This window comes from Rutidosis leptorrhynchoides, chromosome 2 (genome assembly GCF_046630445.1).
Source record: "Rutidosis leptorrhynchoides isolate AG116_Rl617_1_P2 chromosome 2, CSIRO_AGI_Rlap_v1, whole genome shotgun sequence".
NCBI lineage: Eukaryota > Viridiplantae > Streptophyta > Magnoliopsida > Asterales > Asteraceae > Rutidosis > Rutidosis leptorrhynchoides.
This window is the reverse complement of record NC_092334.1, coordinates 72377022-72399002: the sequence shown is the minus strand read 5'-3', so window position 1 is coordinate 72399002 and position 21981 is coordinate 72377022. Positions and strand designations below refer to the sequence as shown.

Here is a 21981-nt window from a genome sequence, read left to right as displayed (position 1 = left end):
TTACCATTTAAGCTCAAAATTAAATATATTTAATATACACTATGTATATATATAAACAGTTTTAAATAACAAAATTTACTATTCACATAAATATATATTAAATGATTAAAATATATATACATATAAAATAATAGTTTTTATTACAATGTATTTTATTGTACATATTTATTTATAACAATAAATGTATATAATAGTTTATTAATGTTCATGTTATTATATATATATTATACATATATTTATATATACACATATTTACATATATCCACATATTTACTAGCAATGGTTCGTGAATCATCGAAAACAGTCGAAAGTCAATTGAATATATGAACATTGTTTCAAAATTTTCTAGACTCAACATTACATACTTTGCTTATCGTATCGAAATCATACCAAGATTAAGTTTAAATTTAGTCAGAAATTCCCGGGTCATCACATTAGTGATTGTAATTTTGATGTTTGATGTTTGAGAGATTTTAGTCCATTCGATTTTATTTTCATCAAAGTTAAGATTGTAATTTCATTGATTGAAGTATTCTGTAATTGAATCTGATATATTTTACATGGTATCAGAGCCAGGTTCGTTAATTCGTATTTGATTTCATCATTCGATTGAAGAAATCTAGGGTTTGTTCGTTGGGTTGTTGAAACAAGGTTTTTTTGAAGTTCTTCTTTCTTTCTGCGTTCGATTGTGGATCTGTGTTCTTCGCTCTCTCTTCTTATCAAAATTGTTTGAAGAAACCCTAAAATTAGGGTTAGGGTTTGTGAAATTTGGGCATCTTATCTAAAATAGTCTTTCGCTGCTTCTTTCATTCGTTTCTTCTATTTTGTGGTGATCTACAAAGGGGAGTCTCGAATTTATTCGTGTTTTCTTTATTGTGTGTTTTTTATTTTTCCTATTATTTGACTGAATGACCGTGCCCAACTCTTGATCTGAGTTCTTGAAACTCATGAATACCTGATCAAGCACGGTTTAAGATTCTTGGCCTAAGATCTTATTTGCTTGTTCTGTTTATCTGATATTATTATATCTTGATATCTGTTATTCCTTATCTGTTATTTCTGTTCTTTATTTGTTTCTTTCTTAATTGTTGATATGGCTGAACAAGGTGCTATTACTTTGATTAATAAACTTGATTTTAGTGATCCTTTGTATCTACATGCAAGTGATACAACTACGGGTACATCTTTTATTTCTATTAAACTCAAAGGAACAGAAAATTATAATATCTGGAGTAGATCTATGTTACTAGCTTTGAGTACTAAAAATAAACTTGGTTTTATCAATGGAACTTTTCAAAGGCATGCTACTGATGTGTGCGAGGTGTAGTACGAAATAAATTATATTTTACTACGAAATACTATTAAATACGATACAATTTAACACAAGTTATTTATTTATTTATTGAATGGATATACCTAAACTTTGCTACAACACTTATAGGCAGTGTACCTAATCGTAGAGTAGTGTAGTTTTTAGTAAGTCTGGTTCGTTCAACAGGGAGTCAGCTAAGTTTAACGCTATATTTATTTTAAACTATATTTGTATCAATATATATATAAGTAATATTATTATTATTATAAAAGGGGGGTTTTACCGTTTAGTGACCGGTTTGTCGATTTTATGTCTTAAGTCACAATTAAAACCTAATGTAAAATATTAAATATAAATATAACTTAATTTAAAGCGTAAAGTAAATGACGATAAATAAAAGTGCGATAAATAAAAGTGCAATAATTTAAAGTATGATAAATAAAATAACGATAAATAAAATGACGGTAAATAAAAGTACGATGAGATATAAATTAAAGGAATTATGCTTATTTAAACTTCCGTAATCATGATGTTTGACGTGTTAATTTTAATTTATTATCATGGGTTAATTGTCCTTTGTCCTGGTTTATTTGATATGTCCATCTGGTTTTTATCCATAATAGTCCATCGATCATAAATATAAAGTGCGAGTGTCCTCGTCAAATTACCCTTATACCCGAAGTTAAATATTCTAACTAATTGGGGACTTAAACTGTAACAAGGTCTTAACACTTTGTTAATGATTACACCAGGTTATCGACTGCGTGTAGCCCAAGGTTTTAATACGTTGTTAACAATTACACCAAGTGTCCTTGTATGTAATCCACCCCTGTTTTAATGAGTCCATTGACTATTAATCCATCCCTGTGTCCGGTCAAATGAACAATTATTAGTATTTATAAATATCCCTCCCATCGTGTCCGATCGAGTGTATGTGGTTATTTATAGATACATCAATTTGTAATTCTCTATATTAAATTAACGAACTATCATTCAGTTAAATAAATATAAAGCCCATTAATAGCCCATAGTCCAATTTCCACAAGTGTCGGTCTTTTGTCCAAACCCCAATTATGGTCCAAAGCCCAATAACCCCGTTTTAATATTTATTCTAACATCACGATTACTTTGGCTTAAATAAACATAATAATAACTTAGCTACGAGACATTAATTTAAAAAGGTTGAACATAACTTACAATGAGTATTAATCGCGTAGTGTTACACGGACAGAATTTCGACTTACAAACTTAAAACATTCGCCACTATAACCTTATTATTATTAACTTAATATTAAAATTATAATTATAAAATAAATATAAATATATTTGAGAGAGTGATCAGAGAGATGTATGATGAAGGTGTAAATAACTCGTCGCCCAAACTTGCAATTTATAGGACCTGGGCACACTTTTTACTCCATGCGATCGATCGCATGGCTACCTGGGACAGCTCATAATTATTTGTTTTCTAGTTTGCCGACGGTTTTTAATAATATAATATAATATATATAATTTTGTATAATTATATATATATTATATTATATTCATGTGCATAGTCGACTTGTAATTTCAGTTCCGTTGAGTCGCGCGTTGATAGTTGGTTCATATCCCGGTTCCGGATTTTCGAACGTCCTTTCATACGATTTAATATCTTGTACTTTGCGTTTTGCGGCTTGTACTCTTGTAATTTTTAGACGTTTCTCACCAATAATTTGAACCACTTGGATTGTACTTTGTACTTTTTAGCGTTTTGGTCATTTGCGTCTTTAAATCGTCGAATCTGTCTTTTGTCTTCACCTTTTATTATTTAAATGAATATCACTTGTAAATAGAACAATTGCAACTAAAAGCTTGTCTTTCTTGAAGGATAATGCTATGAAATTTATGTTCGTTTTTAGCATTATCAAATATTCCCACACTTGAGCGTTGCTTGTCCACAAGAAATATAGAACTTGAATATAAACTTTACTGGAATCACTTCTTTATACTTCACCCGTTGTACATTAGTGATTTTGATACGACGGTATGAACAATGATAGTAACGATGTGGTTTACAGTCCCACATGACTATAAAAATTTAGATCCTTTAGGAAATTGGATCTTTATGAAAACATTTGATCTTTTGAAAATTTAATCTAGCTTTTACCCTAGATAAGTTTTCCGGAATAACCCTTCACCGGTGTTTGCAAAATGTTTTTGTGGGTTTTGTGGGTTTCAGATTTGACAATTTTAGCTCAAAACTTGCAGTTTTGTGTCACCCACTTGCTAACCTTGTATTGAGAAAGCAACACGTCCAGTTTACTTGCTCCGTATATTACCTTTCGGTAAACTACCGTCCGGTTGTAAAGGAAAGCGTTGAACAAGCAACTGTTAAGGCAATGTCCAATGACATGCAGATGTTCATGGTACATAACATGTCGGATGCAATTACTATCCTTTGTAGGAGCAATAGTAAAGATCACCCTATAGTTTTTCGGTCTGGCACAAGGTCCTCTCTTCGACCATGCTATGCAACCACCGTTCTTACGGTTGACACCCGATTTGGTTCAGGTGACCTAATGAATTCCGGTGAATTCTTAGGATTTTACGTTCAATGGTAATGAACGCATTGAAAATAGGTTTTCAGAAAACAAATCGGTTTATAGTTTGATCAAAATATTTTCTCGTTCAAGCTCGAGTTTAGATATCATCGAATTTCATGAGTTTGAATTCTCAATCTTTAAGGTCAATCTCAAGGATTGAGTAATGTCAGGCTTAAATGCTGATTTTTAATCTTTTAAGGAGATTATCCTTTCTGGGGATCTGATTCATTAGTCTTATAAGCTAATTTGCACGGTGCCCCCCATTGTACGAGACAGATCCTCTCATAGATAGGATAAGTCTGACCATATGGCGACCCTGTTTGATGCCGAGGTCCGTGGATTTCCAGCTGATTTTCGAGAAAACTTTTCAAGATTTTTCGTAGACTCTACAACTGGTCTGGACGACAACTTCCTGACCTAAATCAAGAAGCGCGTGTCTTTTTCTCGGAAGACTTTACTTCCTTTTAAATTCTATTTATATTACAATAAACTGGGTAAAACTGATTAATATCGTCCAAAACAAAAGTATCTTCAATTATTTGTACAAAAATATGTGATATATGTTTTAAATAACTTGGTAAATTTTTTCCACACTTGGCTTTTATTTTTCTTTCTTTGCCTTTTTATTTTCTTCTATTCCATTTTAAATGAATTCAAGCGTTTTGGGTTGTTTCTCAATTTATGTCCTTTTCGAGGTAACAATAATTTCGGTGTTAATAAACATGATTTTGAGTTCATTTAGTTGAAATTTTTTTTAAAATTTTTACTAGAAGTGGGTAGTCAGTATATAAGACTAGGGCTGTTCTTTATTATCAGAGAGCACTAGATTCTAATACAACTACTGCGTTACTAGTAAAGTTTAACGGCGGCTATTAAACTAAGTGTATAAGTCAAATTTTTTTTAAAACCGAAAGAATTTAATCCCTTCCCACACTTAAGATCTTGCAATGCCCTCATTTGCAAGAAATCAGTAACAATTTAAATTATTGAGGGTGATTAGCGTAGAAAAATGATTAAATTTTACCAAAGTTTCCAAACATATTGTTGTTTGTTTGAATGATAAATGGTGCACATCATTTGTTCATTCCTGCAATTGTTATTTCACATATATTTTGCATCTTGTCGTCAAAATTAGTTGCTTTTGCTGAACTTAATGCCAGTCTTTGAAAATGGGTTGTTTTACCCTGTTGTGTACATGAGATAAAATACATAAAATACAAATATAAACATGCATGGTATTTTAAAATGGGACTTAATATCCCACTTTCAAATTACAAAAATGAAATATTAGTACAAAATAATAAAAATGTTAAACATTACATAAAAGCATCAAAATGTTAAATGTTTAACATAAATAGATAAAAATAATAAAAGATAAGAAATCACCAATGGAACACTATTGATTTGGATAGGGATTCCAGTTCATATCATTGCTCGGGTTCCATGGTTGGTGATAGGTGTCCTGGTAGGCTTGATTGGGGTAGTACAGGTTAAAGGGTGGTCGCATGTCGGGTTGATGTGGTGGATAAAAAGCAGACAGAGTCGGGATGTAGTTATGTGGTACCTGATATGATAGTTGGCTCATGATTTGGTGATGATGAACATACCAGCTATCGTGTTGGCGTCGCTTGGATTGCTCATACTCATTCGCGGCTCTCCACTGCTCATACTGATGATGCCTAGCCTGGTTATTCATTTCCACCTCATCTACATGCTGGAAGACATCAGTATAACTATCCCTAATGTCATCTGCTTCCTCCATCTCCTCATCCGAACCCCTCTCTACCTGTGGATGGGTGCCCTGATATGGTATTGGCATATTGTGCCTCCGTTTTAGTACCTTTGCACCTTGATAAACCTGCAAGCCTATGCTCTCGGCTTGTTCCTCAATCTCTACCATCAGACCCCCATGCTCTTTATCTACACCTAAGTACTCTCCAATGAGAGTAACAAAAATACCTCCCCCTATAATACTTCCTGCTTGCATACCCTCAACAACTTTAGACAAATAGTGTCCTACGCAATAAGGAATGTTAACAAAGCTCCTCGGGTCTAGAATACACTTAAGGTAAAATAAATCGTTTAAAGTCATTTTTTCCTTGTTTCTACCCCTTTGTGTAATTGAGTTTGCTAAAAATCTATGTATTACCCAGAGCTCTGCTCTATCAATATCTAAGTAGGAGTGTCTTCCACCCCGAGTAAATTCCCTAAATCTTGATGTGACAACCCGAAAATTTTTGACCAAATTTAAACTTTATCTTTAAATGATTTAAAGTTTCCGACACGATAAGCAAAGTCTGTAAAGTTGAATCTCAAAATTATTGAACTATTCAATTACCTTTCAATTGTTCTCGACGATTCATGAACAATTATATGTATGTATGTATGTATATATATATATATATATATATATATATATATATATGTACAAGTAAAAATGACTTTGCTACAGTAAAACACTATTTGCTACAGTAAAAATGACTTTGCTACAGTAAAACACTATTTGCTACAGTAACACTATTTAATGTCGGCGAACTAGCAAACAAAAACGGATAAGGCGGCCATGCGATCGCATGGCAAAAACACTGAAAACTCATGCGATCGCATGGGGTACTATTTCAAGTCACATACTATAAAAGGCGAGCTGGTTCCAGTATGTTTCTCCAATTCATTTTTACTCCGTATTTATTTTATTATTATTTATTATTATTTATTATTATTATTATTATTATTATTATTATTATTATTATTATTATTATTATTATTAAGATTAAGATTAATATTATTATTAATCTTATTATTATTAGTAGTATTTGTATTATTATTAATATTATACATAAAATACTACGACGAGGTTATGTCCAAATGATTTCAAAACAAGTTTTCGAGCAAGCTAGAGCTAAGGAAATTATGGGTTATAGCTATGGAGGTTATGGGTAATGTTCAAGGGTATTGTTCGCAAGTCAAACCTAGTTTTTATTATCTCTGTTGTGTCTACATACTTTCCTGCAATATTGAATCACAATATTGATACGTGAGCATTCATATCTTATCTTTTATACATTAACTGTTTATCCATGTCTAGTGCTCGAGTATATACGTTTATGTATGCTTGTATGCTAAATTTCGTCGTTAAACAGTTTATAATGAATCACGAATTAAATACATATATTACTGGTAAAAGGTATATGATATACATGTTTTTGGAAAGCTATCGAAAAATCAATAACTTTTCATTTAGATATCGAATAATTTCGATGAACGGATTAAAAGATATGATCAACTGAATTATGATTGACGTTAATAGAAATTGCTTTTGAATCTGCAATTAAGATTTAAACAACTTGTTTACGAGATTGATAAATTGGATTTTTGAATATTACCAACCGAGTAAATGAATCCTTATATAAGGTACGTCTCGTTTTGTTGAACTTTTGTCAAAATTGACTTTTTGAAACAACTTTGGATAACTTTTGTATGTCGATCTCGATCATTAGGATTGTGATACACTATGACCCAACCTAGCTTATTAGACATGTATTGACCAACATATGTTCTCTAGGTTGAGATCTACGGTTAATTTTGCATTCCGAGTTACGGTCACTTTTTGATGAATGACCTTATGTGCTGCTAAGGTGAGTTTCATTTGCTCTCTTTTTAATTGCTTTTGCAATATATATTTTTGGACTGAGAATACATGCACTTTATTTTAAACGCAATGGATACAAGTACATACTAAATTCTACACTGAGTTTGAACCGAAAATCCCTTAGCTTTGGTAACTAGTAACTGCCAGTTATAAGAACTGGTGGGCACGAGTAGTAGTATATGGATCCATAGGGCTTGATATCCCCGTCCGAGCTAGAGCACTAGCCTTTTAACCGACGTATGCTATTTGAGAAGCGTACATGTTGGTTTGCGTGTATTATTAAGATGATTATACAAAGGGTACAAATTATATAAACGTTAAGTTTAGTTACCAGGGTGCTCAATCTTGTAGAATATTTTGATAAACGTTTCTAGATGAAACAACTGAAATCTTGTGATCCACCTTTATGTACAGATTATGCAAAACATTAAAACTATGAACTCACCAACCTTTGTGTTGACACTTGTTAGCATGTTTATTCTCAGGTTCCCTAGAAGTCTTCCGCTGATTGCTTATATGTTATACAAGCTATGTGCATGGAGTCTTACATGGCATATTTTTCAAGGAAACGTTGCATTCACCAAATCATCACCATGTATCTTATTTTGACTGCATTGTCAACGGAAGTACTATTGTAAACTATTATTTACGTTGATTGTCTATATGTAGAAATCATCAGATGTCGAAAACCTTTGATTTAAATATTCATTTATGGTGTGCCTTTTCAAAAGAATGCAATGTTTATAAAACGTATCATATAGAGGTCAAATACCTCGCAATGAAATCGATGAATGACGTGTTCGTCCATATGGATTTGGAGCGATCGTCACACTTGACATACGCCTCCATATGGCGTTAGCGTCAAAATTTCTATCTACTCTTTCACCTTCAACAATTAAACTATTACAATCAGGTGTAATAATCTCAGCGGGGGTGTAGATTAATAAAGCTCTAGCCATGTCCAGCATGGACATTCTGTACATTGTACCTCCTAAAAGAAATCTAATAAAACTTTTATCTCCTAACATAGTAACTTCATTATTTAACTCTATAGTGCTAAGCAATTCAACACACCATTCTCTATATATAGTTCTACGTGTAGTAAATAAGCGGATCCAATCGTTAAATGTAGAGTTACCATACCTCTGAACTAGTAAATCCCTAACCGGTTCGGCTAGGTTAACCACTTTCAAAGGCTCCCAATCGATTACCCGAGGCATTTCAATATTTTTGTGGTAAAGAATGTGCATGTTCTTTTGAAATTTCGGGTATTCTGTCCAACAACGATCGAATCTTAGGTTGGGATGTAACTATTGGTCATCGATAAGTAGGTGCATAATCCTCAGGTGAGGCTGAAATTGACGATAACGAGTGTAAAACAGTGGTTCTGGCTCATGATATAGCATGTGTTGATCATAATGTTGTGGTTGTTCAGGTTGTGGTTCCGGTTGTGGTTCTTGATCAGGTTCTTGTTCAGGTTGTCTAGACGATGAAGCACCGTCCGTATCTGTATTTCTCTGCAAAACACATTAAACACAAAATTTGTGCATCCAAATATGCATTAGTATTAGCAAAATAACAAATTAAAACAATTACAATAACATGTTTAATCCATATTAAACTTATACTCATTTTCATATTTTTATCAATTCTACAATTTTTCAAATAAGCATATATGAAAAGGTATACAAAGTTCATAAGCATTCAACTCCAATAACATGTTAAAATAACCATTACTAGCAATTAAACAAGTTTCAAATGGCATTTATATCAAAATAATCAAGTTCATGAATTTTAGACTTAAAAAGTCCACTTTGATGCTCAAAAATCATGTTTAGGATCAAGGTTTGGATCATTTAGCAACCTAAACATGTTACACTACTTAATTTAGCAATAATTCATAACAAAAATCGGTCATAACCTGTTTATATCAAAAAGCCCCAAATTGCTCAAGAACACAAACCCTAGATTTCTAAAATTTTTTAAGTTTAAGGCTTCAAATCATGTCAAATAGCATCAATCTAGGTTATACAAGCATAATATACTAACAATTTAACTCTAATTAAGCTATAAATCATCAAAATTAAATTAGGATAATTAATTATAATTATCACAAAAATTAGGAAATTTAGGAGTTTAGGGTTGAAATTTCTACCTTTTTGCTTCCCCATCTGAAGAAAGGCATGATTGGAACGGATTATAGCAAGAAATTTGGTGAATTTTGATGAAAAAATGATGATTTTAGGAGTGTTTGTGTGTGTATGTTCGTATTTGTGTGTGTGTATTGTGAGGACAGAAACCAGCCGACTGGAGCTTTTGATCCTGTCTAGCTATTTTAGTCCATGCGACCGCATGGTATTAAAGGGTAAACCCCATGCGATCGCATGGGGTCTGTCTCTCTCTCTCTCTTTTTTTTATATAAAACCTTTGACTTATAAAACAAATAATTACTTAATTTAAAATTTTGTTTCTTTTTAGATTGAGGGCGTTTCGGTACGTTTACCTAGTTCGTCCCTCGACAAAAATTTAAAATTTGTCATTTTAAAGCGATTGTTTTAAAAGCAAAGATTTTTGGGGTTTTTTTTTTAATGTTTTTAGCATACTTTAGATTAATAAGATTAAAAATAACGATAACAAAATTTCTCGTCCCACCCTTGGGTAAAGCAATTTCGGTTCCATAACCTAGTCTTCAACTCACGACGAATTTTAGAAATCAATTTTTAACTTAATAAAATAAAGTACATTTTTGTTTTTAAATTCACACCAAACTTAAATTTAAAATGCATAAAATTTCATATAAATATTATTAATATTTATATACAGTAATTTTACAAATTTTCATTTAAAATATTATAATTATATATTGGTTTTAAAAACAGGGTAAAAATAAAATAAAATTTTTTTGGTCTTTTATCCCACTTTAATCAATCAAATATTTACAAAAATATACGTCCCTCTTTTTGGGTAAAGTAATTTCGGCTGTATTACCTAGTTTTACTCCTGACGAATTTCTGAAATATTTTGGATTGATTGATTAAAGATATTTATACCTCATGAATAAACGGTAAATTTCGCAGTGATGCATTAAATTAATGTAGGATATCAATAATATCGGTTTATTATACCTAATTTTATTGAATATCAATTTAATACTTTATTGCGAACGATTCAGCATTTATTATCAAAAGGTTAAAAGCAATAAAAATAAAATAAAAACTGTACATACTTACCTATGAGAAAGAATTCTCAGAGACCTGCTTTAGTTGACTCATAGGAGAATCGTTCGATTTGGTTATCCATTGCTACATAAGCGTAACCTCGATTTTTCAATAACTTTTCTTCTAAACATATGAACGGTCCTTCTCTGCATAGAGTAACGAATTCAGAATTGGAATGTGTTTGATTGTTCGAGCATTTACCTTCGTGTGACCATTTTCCGCATTTATGACATCTTTCAAGGTGTTGTGCTCTTCTTTTTGTTGCGGATTTTGATTTTCCTTTACCAAAATGTGTCTTATGATGATCTTTCATGAGTTCTTTCCTCACTTCGCCCATTTTTCCTCTTATGAATGATACCAGTTCACTCGGGAAAGTGTTATTATTACGTTTAGTAATCATAGCGTATAGTAGTAGACCATGGTTCAAATCAAAGGAATTCTTCATCTCGTAAAACCTAAAAGAAATAAAAATTCAGAATGGAGGGAGAAGACTAGTTCTTTAGGGTCTGCTAGGGAAAGACCATTCGGATTCTATTCTCGAAAACTACACGAAAACAGAAAATCTAACTCTAGACATCATTATATTATCCTTAGAACATTCGAATCTCCCCACACTTAGTTAGCTGTGGTGTCGAAATTGTGATTAACTTCATCTTCAACTTCCATTGGATTATCTATGTAATGTTTAACTCTGTGACCATTAACTTTAAATTCAATCCCATTTGAATTTATCAATTCTATTGTTCCATACGGGAAAACTCTTTTGACTATGAATGGTCCAGACCATCTTGATTTCAATTTTTTAGGAAATAGCTTGAATCGTGAATTGAAAAGAAGAACTCAGTCTCCTTCCTTAAATTCTTTTGAACTTCTGATTCTTTTATCATGCCATTTCTTCGTTCTTTCCTTATAGATTAACGAATTTTCATATGCATCATGTCTTAATTCTTCTAATTCGTTTAGTTGACTTGATCATAGACGTCCGGCTTCATGTAAATCAAGATTACATGTCTTCAAAGCCCAAAATGTTTTGTGCTCAATTTTTACTGGAAGGTGACATGCTTTTTCGTAAACAAGTTTAAAAGGTGTGGTTCCAATTGGAGTTTTGTAGGCTGTTCTAAAAGCCCAGAGTGCATCCTCCAATTTCATGGACCATTCCTTCGGATTTGATCCTACAGTTTTCTCTAGAATACGTTTCAATGCTCGGTTGGTATTTTCAATTTGTCCACTTGTTTGTGGATGATAAGCGGTTGTGATTTTATGAGTTACTAGATATCTTTTGAGAACTTTCTCAAGTTGATTATTACAAAAATGAGTACCCCGATCACTTATTAAAGCTTTCGGTGTTCCGAACCTAGCAAAAAGACGTTTTAAGAAGTTAACTACAACTCGTGCATCGTTAGTTGGAAGAGCTTGTGCTTCCGCCCATTTAGATACATAATCAATAGCAACGAGAATGTAGAGATTATTATAAGATTTTGGAAATGGACCCATAAAGTCAATACCCCAAACATCAAATACTTCACATACTTGAATGACATTTTGTGGTATTTCATCACGTTGACTTATTTTTCAAGCCCTTTGACATGCATCACAGGATTTACAAAGAAGGTGTGCGTCTTTGAAAATTGTAGGCCAATAGAATCCAACGTCATAGACTTTTCTTGCTGTGAGTTGAGGCCCATAATGCCCTCCTGTTGGTCCTGTGTGACAATGGTTTAAGATTAGACTAGCTTCATCCCCGAATACGCATCGGCGTATTATTCCATCGGGACAACTTTTAAACAAATGTGGATCTTTCCAAAAATAGTTTTTAATATCACTAAAGAATTTCTTTCGTTTTTGGTACGACAACCCTTTTTCAAGGAATCCATATACTAAGTAGTTTGCATAGTCTGCAAACCATGGAATTTCATTATAATCGATCTTCAATAGATATTCATCATGAAAGTTATCTTGTATGGCTGATTCATTTAGAACTTCTAATTCGGGATTTTCAAGACGAGAAAGATGATCAGCGGCGAGATTTTCTGCTCCCTTTTTGTCTCGGATTTCAATATCGAACTCTTGTAAGAGTAAGATCCAATGGATTAATCGTGGTTTGGCATCTTGTTTCAAAAATAGGTATCTAAGAGCAGAATGGTCGGTATATACCACCATTTTTGCTAGAACGAGATATGAACGAAATTTGTCAAAAGCAAAGACAATAGCGAGTTCTTTTTCAGTAGTTGTGTAATTCGTTTGTGCTCCTTGTAACGTCTTACTAGCGTAATAGATAGATTGAAATTGTTTTTCAATCCTTTGTCCTAAAACGGCTCCCATTGCAAAATCACGTGCATCGCACATGAGTTCAAATGGTAGATTTCAATTTGGAGTTATCATGATCGGCGCATTAGTGAGTTTTTCTTTAAGAATATTAAAAGATTTGATGCATTCATCTGAAAAGATGAATGGAGCATCCTTTTCTAGGAGTTTATTCATAGGAGTGGCAATTTTAGAAAAGTCTTTTATGAAACGTCGGTAAAAACCGGCATGCCCTAGAAAACTCTTAACTCCTCTAACATTGGTGGGATGTGAAAGTTTAGCAATTACATCTACTTTAGCTCTATCCACTTCAATTCCTTCCTTTGAAATTTTATAACCAAGCACGATGCCTTCTCTAACCATGAAATGGCATTTCTCCCAATTAAGTACTAGATTTGATTGCTCGCATCTAATAAGCATTCGTTCAAGATTAACTAGACATGTTTCAAAAGTATCATCGAAGACTGAAAAGTCATCCATGAAAACTTCCATGCATTCTTCTATCATGTCGTGAAAAATCGCCATCATGCACCTTTGAAGGGTTGCAGGGGCGTTGCAAAGTCCAAATGGCATGCGTTTGTAAGCAAAAGTACCATAAGAGCACGTGAAGGTGGTTTTCTCTTGATCCTCGGGTGCGATTAGAATTTGAAAGTATCTAGAAAAACCGTCAAGAAAACAATAGTAACTATTCCCAGCTAACCTTTCCAACATTTGATCAATGAAAGGTAAGGGAAATGATCTTTTCTGGTGGCGTCATTTAGTTTTCTATAATCAATACAGACACGCCATCCTGTTACAGTCCTAGTAGGAATAAGCTCATCTTTTTCATTTATGATGACAGTCATGCCACCCTTCTTAGGTACACATTAAACTGGGCTTACCCATGGACTATCAGAGATTGGATAAATTAAACCTGCATCGAGCAGTTTAATAATTTCTTTCTTAACAACATCTTGCATATTAGGATTTAGTCTTCGTTGGCGTTGCACATATGTTTTATGACCTTCTTCCATAAGGATTTTGTGTGTGCAATACGAAGGACTTATGCCTTTAATGTCATGAATTTTCCATGCAATAGCTGGTTTATGAGCTTTTAACACAGGAATGAGTCGAGATTTTTCATTTTCAGTAAGAGAAGACGATATTATTACAGGTAATTCAGATTCACTATGTAAATAAGCGTATTCCAAATGGTTTGAAAGTAGCTTTAACTCTAATATCGGTGGTTCTTCTATCGATGATTTGTATCGATATCTGTCTTCTTCTTTTAACATTTGAAGTTCTTCTATTATTGGTTCGTATTCATTAGCCATGAGTGCAGCTAATATTTCAACTTCGTCAATTGGTTCAGTTCCTTCTCCTAGAGAACATTCTCCTGTTCTTTGTAATTCTAGAAATTCTTCTAACAATTCTGCATGTGAATCTATAGTTTGAAAATAATAACATGTATCATCTGCAGATTGTGGTTGTTGCATGGCTCTATCCACATAAAAGGTAACACTCTCGTCCTCTATACTTAGGGTCAGTTTCTTACCAAACACGTCTATTATTGCTTTAGCCGTGTTTAAGAATGGTCTTCCTAATATAAGAGGAACTCGAGAATCTTCTTCCATGTCCAGAATAACAAAGTCTACTGGAAATACTAAAGTACCAACTTTAACTAGCATGTTCTCCATTATCCCTCTAGGATATTTCACTGATCGATCGGCTAGTTGTATGCTTATTCGTGTTGGTTTCAATTCTTCGAGGTCTAGTTTAGCGTATAATGAATATGGCATTAATTTTATACTAGCACCTAAGTCTGCCAATGCTTCTATTGAATTAAGACTACCGAGAAAACATGAAATTGTGAAACTTCCTGAATCTGAGAGTTTTTCTGGTAGTTTATTCAACAGCACTACAGAACAATTAGCATTCATTGTAACAGCCGAGAGTTCTTTCATTTTCTTTCTATTTGTGATTAGCTCTTTCAAGAATTTAGCATATCTTGGCATTCCTGAAATCACATCAATGAAAGAAAGATTTACATTTATTTATTTAAACATATCCAAGAATTTGGATTGCTCGGCTTCAAGTCTTTCTTTTCTCATTTTACTCGGGTAAGGAAGCGGTGGTTGGTATGGTTTAACATAAGGCTTTGCCTTAACTGTGTCATCTTCATTAACCTTTTCAACTACCGGTTCTTTTTCCTTATCTTGCTCAGGCTGTGGTGCCTGTGTAGTAGGAATAGAGTCATCAAAAATTACAGGTATTTCAGGTGGTTTAAGTGTAATACCACTTCTTGTGGTAATGGCTTTAGCTGTTTCATTTCGGGGGTTAGCATTTGTACCGCTAGGTAAACTTCCCGGTTTTCTTTCTCCAATTAATCTCGCTAGGTTGCTCACTTCTTGTTCCAGATTTTGAATAGAAGCTTGTTGATTTCTAAATGCTTGAGCATTTTGTTCATTGGTTTGTTTCTGAGATGTGAAAAACTGCGTTTGAGATTCAACTAGCTTCGACATCATATCTTCTAAATTTGGCTTTTTATCATCGGTTTGTGGTGGTTTATTTTGAAAAATAGGTCTTTGCTAGTTGTAAGTATTATTGGATACTTGTTGATTGCTAGGACCTTGTTGGTTGTTGTATGGAACATTTCAGTTATAATTCTGATTTTGATTATAGTTCGGTCTTGGCGGTTGATAATTATTTTGATAATTATTTCCAGGCCTTTGGTTTATGTATGAAACATTCTCTCTTTGTTCCATTGTTTGTTCAATACTGAGACAATCTTTTGTCAAATGTGGTCCTCCACACTGCTCACAACTAATTCGTATTGCGTGAATATCCTTAGTCATCTTTTCCATTCGTCTCTCGAAAGCATCTAACTTTGCGGAAATGGAATCAAAGTCATGGCTAGAATCGGCTCTAGCTGCTTTAGATGATCTAACGATGTCTTTTTCTTGATGCCACTCATGTGAGTGGGAGGCTGTGTTATCAATAATTTTGTAACCTTCAGTTGCGGTTTTCTTCATAATGGAACCACCTGCTGCTATATCGATGTCTTTTCGTGTAGTAATGTCGCATCCTTGGTAGAATATTTGTACTATTTGATAAGTATCTAAATCGTGTTGAGGACATCCTCTCAATAACTTTTCAAATCTTGTCCACGCTTCATATAAAGTTTCATTTGGATTTTGTGTGAACCTAACAATTTCTCCTTGAAGTCTCACGGCTTTGGATGCCGGAAAGAATCTTTTAAGAAATTTCTCAACTAAAACATCCCATGTGTCAATCGCCCCTTCAGGTAACGATTCTAACCAATCTTTGACTTCTCCCTTTTAAGTCCAGGGAAATAACATGAGATAGATCTGTTCATCCTCAACTTCTCTGATTTTGAATAGAGTACAGATCCTATTAAAGGTTCGAAGATGTTCGTTTGGATCTTCTTTTGGCGTACCACTAAATTGACATTGATTAGTTACCATGTGTAGGATTTGTCCTTTGATTTCGTAATCTGGTGCATTAATGTCTGGTTGAGTAATTGCATGACCTTGGCCCGTGCGTGTGGCTCTCATTCGATCTTCCATACTTAGAGGTTCCTGATTTTCCATGATTGAATTTGTTGAATCTGAATCACTAGGGGATTATGATTTAATGGCTTCTTCCTCGACAATCTCCGGATGAGTAATTTGTGGTTCAGGAGGAATGATTAGTGGTTCAGGATCTCTGAATTGTCCTTGAGTATCCTCCGGATTCTCAATTGTGAGGTCGGGTTCAAAAAATGGATTATCGAAAATTTGAATTGGAGTACTTGGTCGACTAGATGATGATTCTAAAGAAAAATCAATGGCGACGATATTGGCTAGATGTCTTGATCGAGTTACAGGTGGTGAACGTATGAAAGGTGGTGAACGTTTTGCTCGGTGCATTCACTGAATATCCTATTAGTTATAAAAATAAAAAAAATTATATAAGTTATCAAATTAATAGACTTTTCTAATTTTGCCCACGTTTTGAATAGCCAATAGATGCAGCAGGTAGCCAAGACCCTTTAAATCGGAAGCCCACAACTCGCCACTAACAAATCCAACTATTACTACGAATTAGAAAATTTTGGATGTCTATCAATTTAACCGCTTAAAATAATTTTTTCGTCGAAATTTTGAAGATAAAATCTATGTCCTAAAAACTTGAGCGTAGAAATGAGAAAGAAAAAGAGTGCGTCGAAAAACGTCGAAAAATAAAAGGATAAGAAAGAAAAGCGTCGAAACTTAAAAGTCTAAAAACTAAATATTAAAACTGGCGTCTAAAGGTATTAAGGCTTAAAAGGAATTCTATATCCAAAACGGCAATAACTTAATTAGGCACTAAAATCTCTTAAATACTAAAGCGATAAGTGACGTCGTAAAATTCTAAAGCGCCTAAATCTTAATCTAAAGAAAAAGCACTTAAGGGATTTTACGGCAAAACCTAAAAATCTAGAAATATAAACTAACTACGGCAAAAACTATAACTTAAAACTAGTTACGAACGATAAATATACAATTTACGAATTATATGTTTAAAATATACAATTTATAAAAAGATATAAAAAAATGAAAAAATTATTTATTTTTATAAAAATATTATTTTTATATTATTATTTTATAAAAGTATTAATTTATAATTTAATAAAACTAATTAAAACTAAAATTACAAATTAATTAAAAACTAAACTAAATAATAAAATAATTAACCCTAATTAGGTTTAATAATAATAATAATAATAATTAATAATACTCAGTAATTAATGCTGTACGAGGATCAGGTCAGGTGTGTCAGATCACCCCATGCGATCGCATGGGGTTAAGGCGAGAAAACCATGCGGTCGCATGGCTATGCAGGCTCAGTTCAATTGCAGGTTCAAATTGGACAGGTTCAAGTTTTATATATATATATATATATATATATTTTACTTTTACTTTGATTTGTTTATTTTCTTATTTTATAGAAAATATAATATAACTAAAACTTATATATATAAAAAAAACTTATTAGTTTTTGTAACTAAAAAAAACTTTTTAATTTAAACTCTTAAAAATATAGATATATATTTTTATATTTTTTTATATATTTTTGTAACTTATATAAAATTATATTTTTACAAAGATAGCTTAAAGCTAAAAAAAAATTTTAATATGGCATTTCGCTTTGGTGTTGTTGAGTTCCCCGGCAGCGGCACCAAAAATACTTGATGTGTGCGAGGTGTAGTACGAAATAGATTATATTTTACTCCGAAATACTATTAAATACGATACAATTTTACACAAGTTATTTATTTATTTATTGAATGGATACACCTAAACCTTGCTACAATACTTATAAGCAGTGTACATAATCGTAGAGTATTGTAGTTTTTAGTAAGTCCAGTTCGTTCCACAGGGAGTCAGATAAGTTTAACGCTATATTTATTTTAAACTATATTAGTATCAATATATATAAGTAATATAATTATTATTATAAAAGGGGGGTTTTACCGTTTAGTGACCGGTTTGTCAATTTTATGTTTTAAGTCACAATTAAAACCTAATGTAAAATATTAAATATAAATATAACTTAATTTAAAGCGTAAAGTAAATGACGATAAATAAAAGTGCGATAAATAAAAGTGCAATAATTTAAAGTACGATAAATAAAATGACGATAAATAAAATGACGGTAAATAAAAGTACGATGAGATATAATTTAAAGGAATTATGCTTATTTAAACTTCCGTAATCATGATGTTTGACGTGTTGATTTTAATTTATTACCATGGGTTAAATTTCCTTTGTCCTGGTTTATTTGATATGTCCATCTGGTTTTTGTCCATAATAGTCCATCGGTCATAAATATAAAGTGCGAGTGTCCTCGTCAAATTACCCTTATACCCGAAGTTAAATATTCCAACTAATTGGGGACTTAAACTGTAACTAGGTCTTAATATTTTGTTAATGATTACACCAGGTTATCGACTGCGTGTAACCCAAGGTTTTAATACGTTGTTAACAATTACACCAAGTGTCCTTGTATGTAATCCACCCCTGTTTTAATGAGTCCATTGACTATTAATCCATCTCCGTGTCCGGTCAAATGAACAATTATTAGTATTTATAAATATCCCGCCCATCGTGTCCGATCGAGTGTATGTGGTTATTTATAGATACGTTAAATTAACGAACTATCATTCAGTTAAACAAATATAAATCCCATTAATAGCCCATAGTCCAATTTCCACAAGTGTCGGTCTTTTGTCCAAACCCCAATTATGGTCCAAAGCCCAATAACCCCTTCTTAATATTTAGTCCAACATCACGATTACTTCGGCTTAAATAAACATAATAATAACTTAGCTACGAGACATTAATTTAAAAAGGTTAAACATAACTTACAATGAGTATTAATCGCGTAGTGTTACACGGACAGAATTTCGACTTACAAACTTAAAACATTCACCACTATAACATTATTATTATTAACTTAATATTAAAATTATAATTATAAAATAAATATAAATATATTTGAGAGAGTGATCAGAGAGATGTATGATGAAGGTGTAAATAACTCGTCGCCCAAACTTCCAATTTATAGGACCTTGGCACACTTTTTACTCCATGCGATCGCATGGAGTTTGTTCCTCCAGGCCATGTGATCGCATGGCTACCTGGGACAGCTCATAATTATTTGTTTTCTAGTTTGCCGACGGTTTTTAATAATATAATATAATATATATATATATATATAATTTAATATAATTATATATATTATATTATATTCATGGCATAGTTAACTTGTAATTTCAGTTCCGTTGAGTCGCGCGTTGATAGTTGGTTCATGTCCCGGTTCCGGATTTTCGAACGTCCTTTCGTACAATTTAATATCTTGTACTTTGCGTTTTGCGGCTTGTACTCTTGCAATTTTTAGACGTTTCTCACAAATAATTTGAATCACTTGGATTGTACTTGTACTTTTTAGCGTTATGGTCATTTGCGTCTTCAAATCTTCGAATCTGTCTTTTGTCTTCACCTTTTATTATTTAAACGAATATCACTTGTAAATAGAACAATTGCAACTAAAAGCTTGTCTTTCTTGAAGGATAATGCTATGAAATATATGTTCGTTTTTAGCATTATCAGCTACTGATGCTACTCTTCAAAATCAATGGGATAGGTGTAATAGTGTTGTTCTTTCATGGATACCTGGATCGATTTCTGATGAGCTTTATTATGGTCAAATTTTCTCTACTAATGCTCCTCATGTATGGAATGAATTAAAAGAAACTTACAATAAGATAGATGGTTCAATCATTTATAATCTTTATCATAAGATAAATTCTATCAAACAAAATGAAAACAGTTTATCTGATTATTATCACGGTTTGAATAGTTTATGGAAACAATATGATTGTATGATAACTGGTCCTGCTTGTACTTGTGGTAATGTTTGTAATTGTCCTGCTGGTGAATTTATTAAAGAACAAAATAAGGTACAAAAACTAATGCAATTTTTAATGGGCTTAAATGATTGCTATATGTCTGTTAGAAGTAATATTTTGTTGAGAGACCCCTTGCCTGATGTGAAAAGTGCTTATGCTATTTTGTCTAGGGAAGAATCACATAGAAATATAAATCTAAAAGAAAATGTGATTACTAAACCTCAAACATCTGCTTTTATTGCTCAAACTTCTAATAAAGATATGAATTCTAAAAATAGTAGTTCAAGATTTAATAATGGAAGAGGACCAAATCAAAATCTAAAATGTAAAAAATGCAATAAACTTGGTCATACCATTGATAGATGTTTTGAAATTATTGGATATCCTCCGGGATATAAGAGAAACTTTAATAATAATAATAATAGCTATAAGCCAAATCAAGGATATCAATCTCAAAACAATTTTAAAAGTGTTTCTAACAATACTACAGCTTTAAAAGAAGCTAGTACAAGTTCTTCCCCTCTTTCTTTCTCAAATGAACAGATGATGAAGCTCTTAAGCCTTATAAATGAAACAACTGAATCTAGAGAGATGGATGATTTTCTCTACTTTTGAGAGTGTTTTCACTCTAGGTGGAGAAATGACTTGACTTTATTCTCAGATAGTGGAAGGATTGTCTACATCTCACCTCTCCCATACACCACTTATGTGGTATTGGGTTTTGTTGTTGTTGTTGTTGTGTTGTTTCTTTAATTACAGTGTAAAGTTTAATGCAAATTTTAATAAATACTTTAATGCTCTTAATTCTCAATCTAAAAATGTTTTTAAGGGTTGGGTTATTGATTCTGGTGCTAATCAACACATGACACTTTCTGAAAAAGGCTTATTCAATTTGGTAAATATTTCAGATTTAAAGCTAACTGTTGGACATCCAAATGGTACTCAAGCATTAATTAAAAGTATTGGAAACTTAAAAATAAATGATCATATCACACTTTTTGATGTTCTTGTTGTGCCTGAATATTGTGTTAGCTTAATGTCTGTATACAAATTATCAAAAGATAATAAATTAAGTGTTAGGTTTGATGATAAAAGATGTTGTATTCAGGATTTGAAGGACTTGAAAATAAAAGGGACTGGTAAACAGGATGGTGGATTTTATGTTTTTGATGATACTCATGATTCTTCTTTTACTGCTAATAATTGTGTGAGTAATTGTTATGCATCTTGTAAATTATGGCATGCTAGGTTAGGTCATCCTTCAGATCAAGTTCTTAATGTTCTTAAAACTAAACTTTCTTTAAAAGGAGATTTAATTACTGAACCTTGTGAAATCTGCCATAAGGCTAAACAAACTAGATTACCTTTTTCATTAAGTGAACAGAAAATCACAAGTCTTGGTGATTTAATTCATTTAGATCTGTGAGGTCCTTTTAAAATTCAAAGTAAAGAAGGTTTCAAGTATTTCTTAACTATTGTTGATG

At 32.4% G+C, this 21981-nt stretch overlaps 1 protein-coding gene and 1 non-coding gene across 2 annotated transcripts; both read left to right on the top strand.

The window, feature by feature from the left end:
- Positions 1-1093: 1093 nt before the first annotated feature.
- LOC139887977 (uncharacterized) lies at positions 1094-21112 on the top strand. Its single transcript, XM_071871017.1, has 2 exons — positions 1094-1178; positions 20190-21112. Exons 1-2 carry the CDS (start codon positions 1094-1096, stop codon positions 21110-21112), a joined length of 1008 nt encoding a protein of 335 aa, XP_071727118.1.
- On the top strand, positions 16165-16271 carry LOC139894932 (small nucleolar RNA R71). Its single transcript, XR_011775407.1, has one exon. It is a non-coding gene; the product is annotated as a small nucleolar RNA R71 (small nucleolar RNA).
- Positions 21113-21981: the final 869 nt, after the last annotated feature.